Source organism: Oncorhynchus masou, chromosome 8, assembly GCF_036934945.1.
Source record: "Oncorhynchus masou masou isolate Uvic2021 chromosome 8, UVic_Omas_1.1, whole genome shotgun sequence".
Lineage (NCBI taxonomy): Eukaryota > Metazoa > Chordata > Actinopteri > Salmoniformes > Salmonidae > Oncorhynchus > Oncorhynchus masou.
In genome coordinates this window covers 16,884,423-16,893,601 of record NC_088219.1, presented here as the reverse complement: position 1 = coordinate 16,893,601, position 9,179 = coordinate 16,884,423, and the positions used below count along the sequence as shown (strand labels likewise).

Here is a 9,179-nt window from a genome sequence, read left to right as displayed (position 1 = left end):
CTATACACTATATACAACCCCAAGAGAGGCTTCTACATCAGGTACTCATTAATACTGCACTATATACTATATGCAACCCCAAGATCAACCCCTACATCAGGTACTCATTAATAGTGCACTATATACTATATACAACCCCAAGAGAGGCTTCTACATCAGGTACTCATTGATACTGCACTATATACTATATGCAACCCCAAGATCAAGCTTCTACATCAGGTACAGTTAATACTGCACTATACACTATATACAACCCCAGAGAGGCTTCTACATCAGGTACTCATTAATACTGCACTATACACTATATACAACCCCAAGAGAGGCTTCTACATCAGGTACTCATTAATACTGCACTACATACTATATATAACCCCAAGAGAGGCTTCTACATCAGGTACTCATTAATACTGCACTATATACTATATGCAACCCCAAGAGAGGCTTCTACATCAGGTACTCATTAATACTGCACTATATACTATATGCAACCCCAAGATCAACCCCTACATCAGGTACTCATTAATACTGCACTATACACTATATACAACCCCAAGAGAGGCTTCTACATCAGTTACTCATTAATACTGCACTATATACTATATGCAACCCCAAGATCAACCCATACATCAGGTACTCATTAATAGTGCGCTATATACTATATACAACCCCAAGAGAGGCTCCTACATCAGGTACTCATTAATACTGCACTATATACTATATGCAACCCCAAGAGAGGCTTCTACATCAGGTACTCGTTAATACTGCACTATACACTATATACAACCCCAGAGAGGCTTCTACATCAGGTACTCATTAATACTGCACTATACACTATATACAACCCCAAGAGAGGCTTCTACATCAGATACTCATTAATACTGCACTATACACTATATACAACCCCAAGAGAGGCTTCTACATCAGGTACTTGTTAATAGTGCACTACATACTATATATAACCCCAAGAGAGGCTTCTACATCAGGTACTCATTAATACTGCACTACATACTATATATAACCCCAAGAGAGGCTTCTACATCAGGTACTCATTAATACTGCACTTAATACTATACACAGCCACACAACCGCAAAACTGCTACTGCCAGGCTAGTACAACACTATGTACTATATACAACCACAGCACTGCTACTACCAGAGCATGACAACCCACTAGACTCCAAAGAAAAGCTGTACTGCTTCTATAACTGTCTTCTACCTCTCCTCCATCTGTTCCAGGGCCCTGTTTGACTATGATAAGACAGCAGACTGTGGTTTCCTGAGCCAGGCGGTGGGCTTCAGGTTTGGTGACGTGCTCCATGTCCTGGACTGTGGTGATGAGGAGTGGTGGCAGGCCAGACGGGTCAGTCCTCCGACAGAAGCTGAGGAGGTCGGCTTTATTCCCAGCAAACGCAGGTCAGACACCTCACAGCAGTGTGTGTGTGTGTGTGTGTGTGTGTGTGTGTGTGTGTGTGTGTGTGTGTGTGTGTGTGTGTGTGTGTGTGTGTGTGTGTGTGTGTGTGTGTGTGTGTGTGTGTGTGTGTGTGTGTGTGTGTTGAAGTTTGTGTGTGACTGTATTTCGATCAGCTTTTTCCTTTTAATATACTATTAGTTGTTTTGCTTCTGTATGGGGAACTGCATAGACAGCATGATTGATGCTGTTTTCTATGGTTATGTAGCAGATGTTTGACTTTCAGCTGTTCACACGCTCCTTTCTTTCTGTCTCCTGCTCTTTCTGTCTCACTCTCTTTCTCTCCCTCTGCCTTTTACTGCCTTCTTTCATTCCTAACCCCTTCAGGGTAGAAAGGAAAGAGTGGTCTCGCATGGGCACAAAAGAAAGGGTAAGCACATTAGTTAGTGAGAATCTATGAATGATCTTACATCAGTGTCTTCTTCTGTCTCTGTATAAACATCTGTTTTCTCTGTGTTGTGTAGGATCGCAGTCGAGACAGCCTCGGGTCTCAAGGTAAGCAGGCGTACAGGAGGGGAGTGGCTCAACCCTCAGTAGAGGAAGAATGACATGGGGATAGCAGCTGACTGACTGCTGACTGACTGACTAGCTGACTGTCTGACTGACTGACTGTCTGACTAGCTGACTGACTGCTGGCTGACTAGCTGACTGACTAGCTGACTGACTGACTGACTGACTGACTGACTGACTGACTGACTAGCTGACTGACTGACTGACTGACTAGCTGACTGACTAGCTGACTGACTTCTGACTGACTGACTAGCTGACTGACTGACTGACTGACTGACTGTCTGACTAGCTGACTGATTGACTGACTAGCTGACTGACTGACTAGCTGACTGTTGACTATCTGGCTGACTGAATGACTGACTGCTGACTGACTGACTGTCTGACTAGCTGACTGACTGACTGACTGATGGACTGACTGACGGACTGACTAGCTGACTGTCTGACTGACTGACTGACTGTCTGCTGACTGACTGACTGTCTGACTAGCTGACTGACTGCTGACTTACTGACTGTCTGCTGACTGACTGACTGTCTGACTAGCTGACTGACTGCTGACTTACTGACTAGCTGACTGACTGACTGCAGACTGACTGACTAGCTGACTGTTGACTATCTGGCTGACTGAATGACTGTCTGACTAACTGACTCGCTGACTGACTGCTGACTGACTGACTGTCTGACTAGCTGACTGACTGCTGACTAGCTGACTGACTAGCTGACTGACTGACTGACGGACTGACTGACGGACTGACTAGCTGACTGTCTGCTGACTGACTAACTGTCTGACTAGCTGACTGACTGCTGACTTACTGACTAGCTGACTGACTGACTGCAGACTTACTGACTAGCTGACTGACTGACTGACTGCAGACTGACTGACTAGCTGACTGTTGACTATCTGGCTGACTGAATGACTGTCTGACTGACTGACTCGCTGACTGACTGCTGACTGACTGTCTGACTAGCTGACTGACTGCTGACTGACTGACTAGCTGACTGACTGACCGACTAGCTGACTGACTAGCTGACTGTCTTACTGACTGTCTGTTGACTGACTGACTGTCTGACTAGCTGACTGACTGCTGACTTACTGACTAGCTGACTGACTGACTGCAGACTGACTGACTAGCTGACTGTTGACTGTCTGGCTGACTGAATGACTGACTGACTAGCAAGACTGACTGTCTAGCGGACTGACCGAACGACTGACTGACTGACTCACTGACGAGCAAGACTGACTGTCTAGCAGACTGACTGAATGACTAGCTTACTGACTGCTGACTGACTAACTGATTGTTGACTGTCTGACTAACTGATTGTTGACTGTCTGACTGACTGACTAGCTTACTGACTGCTGACTGACTAGCTGACTGTTGACTGTTGACTGACTGCTGACTGAATGACTGACTAGCAGACTGACTGTCTTGCAGACTTACTGAATGACTAGTTAACTGACTGACTGTCTGACTGACTGACTGACTGACTGACTAGCTTACTGACTGCTGACTGACTAGCTGACTGTTGGCTGACTGCTGACTGAATGACTAGCTGACTGACTGACTCTGACTGACTGGTATTGTTGTGTTCTGCTTCCAGGGAGGGATGATTCTCAACACAGCTATGAAACAGTCACACAAGTGGAGGGTGAGAATACACTTTGAAGTACTATCCTTTCACACTATACTTATGTTTCTGTTCATTCCATGTCTTATGTATCCCCTTACCTCTCTCCTCTCTCTCTACATAGTCCATTATGCGAGGCCCATCATAATATTGGGTCCTATAAAGGACAGGGTAAATGATGACCTGCTGTCGGAGTTCCCTGACAAGTTTGGATCTTGTGTCCCTCGTAAGTATTGACCCTTCACAGAGTAACCATTTGCCTGCTTAGTACTCCAGTGGTTTACATTGATCTATTGACAGGGTGATTGATTGACAGCCTGAATGACCACTTGGCCCTTCCCCCACAGACACCACACGGCCCAAGCGTGAGTACGAGGTGGACGGGCGGGACTACCACTTTGTGTCGTCGCGGGAACAAATGGAGAAGGACATCCAGAGCCACCGTTTCATCGAGGCGGGCCAGTACAACAGCCACCTGTACGGCACCAGCGTTCAGAGTGTTCGCCAGGTGGCAGAGCAGGTACAGACAGCACAGATCAGAGACCCTGTGAATCAAGCTTTGGAGATGCATTATCATTGTGATATTTCTATTATATTTACATGAGAGGGATGATACAGGGTAGCCTAGTGGTTAGAGCGTTGGACTAGTAAGGTTGCAAGTTCAAAGGTTGCAAGTTCAAACCCCCGAGCTGACAAGGTACAAATCTGTCGTTCTGCCCCTGAACAGGCAGTTAACCCATGAGGCCATCATTGAAAATAAGAATTTGTTCTTAACTGACTTGCCTAGTTAAGTAAAGGTTAAAAAAAAATACATTAGCCCAATCTACATTATTTAATATGCTCACAACCACAGCTGTTGTTCTGTATTGATTGGCTTACGAAGTGAAAAGGGATCTGGCTGATTGAATTCCCCTCCCTCTGTTCTCTCTCCCTCCCTCTGTTCTCTCCCCCTTCTCTCTCTCCCTCCCTCTGTTCTCTCCCCCTTCTCTCTCTCCCTCCCTCTGTTCTCTCCCCCTTCTCTCTCTCCCTCCCTCTGTTCTCTCCCCCTTCTCTCTCTCCCTCCCTCTGTTCTCTCCCCCTTCTCTCTCTCCCTCCCTCTGTTCTCTCCCCATTCTCTCTCCCTCCCTCTGTTCTCTCCACTCCCCTCTCTCCCTCATTCCTCTCTCTTCCTCCATCCCTCCCTCCCCTTACCCCTCCTTTGCTGTGAGTAGCAAGGAAAACACTGTATACTGGACGTGTCGGCCAATGCTGTCCGCAGACTACAGGCTGCTCAGCTTCACCCCGTTGCCATCTTTGTCCGGCCCAAGTCACTGGAGAATGTCCTGTATGTACACACACTTACACACACACACACACACGGACACACAGACTCACACACTAGCTATATAATTGTGTGTGTGTGTTGTTGTTGTGCAGAGAGATCAACACTCGACTGACAGAAGAGCAGGCCAGAAAGGGCCTGGACCGTGCTCTCAAACTGGAACAGGACTTTCTAGAGTGTTTCTCAGGTAACACTGTCTAGAACACTGTGGGCTGTAATTCCTTTAAGCAGGAATGTGTTGACCTAATTAGCCTCTAACTCTGCATGTGGAATGTGACTTGATCTTGATGTTTGCTCAAAAAAATGTTATTTGTGACACCACACACAGATACATATCTGACATTCTCTCTCTCTCTCTCTCTCTCTCTCTCTCTCTCTCTCTCTGTCTCTCTCTGTCTCTCTCTGTCTCTCTCTCCCTCTCCCTCTCTGTCTCTCTCTCTCTGTCTCTCTGTCTCTCTCTCTCTCCCTCTCTGTCTCTCTGTCTCTCTCTGTCTCTCTCTCTCTCCCTCTCTTTCTCTCACCCTCTCTCTCTCTTCCTCTCCAGCTGTGGTGGAAGGAGACAGCTTCGAGGAGGTTTACCACAAGGTGAAGACGGTGATCGAGGAGCAGTCGGGGCCTTACATCTGGATCCCCACCCGGGAGAGGCTGTGAGACTGCCCCATAACCCACCCCCATCCCCCCAACCACCCTCAGACAGTCTGCCCTCCAGCCCGACCAGGGCAGACACAGAGAAAGACAGACAGAGGGACACGTGAAGATAGAGACAGGAGGGGAAACATAATCACACAGAGAGAGAGAGAGACACAGAATAATACTAAAAGAGACACATGAATAGAAACACAGAGAGATAGACATGGACGGTATTTAATAAATATGAATATATTATCAATGTGTGGTGAGTACTGAGAAAGACTGGACAGGGGTGACCCAGTTGGGTGTGGCAGGGCGGGGCAGGGGGCGTCCCTGAATTAGCACAGGGTAAATGATCCACCATCTCTCCCTCTCCTTCTCTCTGTCTCATTGGCTGCCTTTGACATCCCCGCCGACAAGGAGGGTCAAAACCATCAACATCCATCTGATCCTTCCTTTTTTATATCCCTTAGCCTCCTCTCCTCCTCCTGTCTCCCCTCTCCTTTCAGGACATGAAAAGGAGGGAGAGAGGGAGAGAGAAGGAGAGTGCATAGACTACGGAAGGACACACAGATCCTATTGGGTCCCTCTAATCCAGAGGAGGCTCTTTTCTAGTGAAGAGGCTTTGCTCTATGAACAACATCCCACTAACCAAGACAGGCATTTGCTCAATCACCCACGAAAAGCATTGCAAGAACATTTTTAAAAAGCAGCACAAATTAAAACTCAGAAGTTGAACTTGTGCATGCGTCCTCAGAGGACTCAGAGATGGGAGTTGAGGAAAATGACGGATATTATGAAGAACCTATAGAGAAAAAGAAGAAGAATGGCCACCCGTCTTTCTGTTTTTCCCTCCTTTTTGATGGTGGGAGGTTTTTAGCATGTCTCTACAGAGAGAGGAGCAGAGGGGTGCAGCCAGGGAAAGAGGGGGGTGTCTTTCTTGTGTGCAAACTCACTGTGGGCATTGACAATGGAAGACCTCACAGTATAACCACTGGGTCTCTTCTGATCCGCACACACAGTCAGCCATACAGTAGTAACATTCTAATCCACCTGGCTGTTCTCCAAAAGCACTGGTTGTTCTGCCTGTTGGCAGCAGGCAGGTAGATCCCAGGCTGAATGTTCTCTTAATGCACAACAACAGAATTCTTATGTTCAGCTCTTTAGTGTGAAGAGCACCGCAGCCAATTCTCTGATCACTCTTCCAAAAAGACCCCTCAACAACCCACACACAGTGTTCTCACTGGCCGCTCTGAGCAGTGGTGTGTGTGTGTGTGTGTGTGTGTGTGTGTGTGTGTGTGTGTGTGTGTGTCTCTTCCTCTTCCTCCCGACCACTCTTTCTCTGCCTCTTTCTTTCTCTCGCTCTATGTTTCGTCACACATGAAGGCTACGTATATATAACACGTTTAACAGACAAAATGGTCGATATAAATATATATTTTTAATGACGATTTCTAACAGGAGTTGGAGACTGTAAAATGTAAATCTCTACAACAATTTTCCATTGCTTTCTTTGGGTAATGTTTCTCTTGTGTTTGGGGATTTGTTTTGGTCATTGACTTTTCTTGATTTCCCCTCCACACAACACAGTCCTGACAAACAAACACACAAAGAAACACATAATAGCTGAACTATACCTGAGATATACCTGAGCTATATCTGAGCTATATCTGAGCTATACCTGAGCTATACCTGAGCTATACCTGAGCTAGACCTGAACTATACCTGAACTATACCTGAGATATACCTGAGATATATCTGAGCTATACCTGAGCTATACCTGAGCTATACCTGAGCTAGACCTGAACTATACCTGAACTATACCTGAGATATACCTGAGATATATCTGAGCTATACCTGAGCTATACCTGAGATATACCTGAACTATACCTGAACTATACCTGAGATATACCTGAGATATATCTGAGATATACCTGAGCTATACCTGAACTATACCTGAGCTATACCTGAGCTATACCTGAGATATACCTGAACTATACCTGAACTATACCTGAGATATATCTGAGATATACCTGAACTATACCTGAACTATACCTGAGCTATACCTGAGATATATCTGAGCTATATCTGAGCTATACCTGAGCTATACCTGAGATATATCTGAGCTATACCTGAGATATACCTGAGCTATACCTGAACTATACCTGAGCTATACCTGAGCTATACCTGAGATATATCTGAGCTATACCTGAACTGTAACTGAACTATAACTGAACTATAACTGGACTATAACTGAACTATAACTGAACTGTAACTGGACTATAACTGAGATATACCTGAACTATACCTGAACTATACCTGAACTATAACTGGACTATAACTGAACTATAACTGAACTATAACTGAACTATAACTGAGATGTAACTGAACTGTAACTGAGATGTAACTGAACTATAACTGAGATGTAACTGAACTGTAACTGAGATGTAACTGAGATGTAACTGAGATGTAACTGAGATGTAACTGAGCCTCAATTATTTATCTCCAGTTACACATCTCACTTCCTGGTTGGAGGTGCAGTATATAATACAGTAATATTGGATGGGATAAAAAAGATGGTGTGTGTTGTATGTGGGTGGTTGTGCAACTGTGAGTGTCTGTGTGTGTTCTTGCTTGTGTGTGTGAGTGCCAGGCTCTTGAGATTTAGTGCAATGGTGTAATGATGATATGCAATGAGAGTGGGTTTGTGTGTCTTTAAAATATATACAAGCCTAGTAATAATTTGCACTGATAGCATTAATACAGGTATTGAGTGAGTATCAGACAGAATACAACATGAATTCCAGGGGTTTACAGACACTAGTTTGCATTTATTTAAACATTGTTTAGAACTTTTGATTTGATGTTTAAAAGAGTGAAGTTACAGGTGGAAATGACCGTTCATATTTATTGTTCCTTTATTTTGGCTCACTTGCTTTCCCCAGTGAGAGATGGAAAGTGTAAAATGTTTTGGATTGATTATTTATTGTTAACTGCTCTCGCTCTTTCAGTTTTACTCACTTAGAAGTCTGTATATTTTTATTGTATACTTTTTTGTTGTTGCACATTGTCAGTTTTGGGGGACTGGCCAGAACTATTGTAAATACAGAGATGTTGGGGTCGTGTGGGGTGTGGGACTCTGGCCATGCACACTGCTGATTGGACATTAGAGAAACCATCAGAGCCTCAGCACTGGGACCTGAGCCCACAGCCCTGCAACAACCTCTAATAAACAGGAACACGTCACTTTGGGTGGGTCACACACACACATATATGCACACAGACATGCACACACACACACATGCAGACACACACACAAGAACAAACATTCTACATGAATGGAATAATATGCTATCGATTTGTTTATTTGAAAAATCTAATGTATTTCTTATTCTCTGTTTGTCATCCATATCATAGTGTGATACTCCTAAACAAAATATATATTCATTTTTACTGAAAAGACTGATGATAAATTACGACAAAGTCAACTGATGCTGAAAATATGTTTAAAATTATTTATCTTGCAAAAGATAACAATATCAAGCAAACTAATATGTTTCATTTCAGTGAATTGCTTGTTGTAAATGAGCTATAAAAACAATACAATAATTAAAATAAGCTTTCTGA

At 44.4% G+C, this 9,179-nt stretch overlaps 1 protein-coding gene across 1 annotated transcript in view; it reads left to right on the top strand.

Annotated features, from left to right (window-relative positions):
• The window catches only part of LOC135544248 (disks large homolog 4-like), an 88,463-nt gene extending 79,284 nt beyond the window's left edge, over window positions 1-9,179 (top strand). The window contains exons 14-22 of the mRNA XM_064971710.1: window positions 1,237-1,413; window positions 1,796-1,838; window positions 1,933-1,963; window positions 3,575-3,622; window positions 3,726-3,827; window positions 3,949-4,121; window positions 4,813-4,925; window positions 5,018-5,109; window positions 5,467-9,179. Coding sequence (XP_064827782.1) covers window positions 1,237-1,413; window positions 1,796-1,838; window positions 1,933-1,963; window positions 3,575-3,622; window positions 3,726-3,827; window positions 3,949-4,121; window positions 4,813-4,925; window positions 5,018-5,109; window positions 5,467-5,573 — 886 coding nt within the window. The 3' untranslated portion in view covers window positions 5,574-9,179. The remainder of the gene's footprint in view (window positions 1-1,236; window positions 1,414-1,795; window positions 1,839-1,932; window positions 1,964-3,574; window positions 3,623-3,725; window positions 3,828-3,948; window positions 4,122-4,812; window positions 4,926-5,017; window positions 5,110-5,466) is intronic.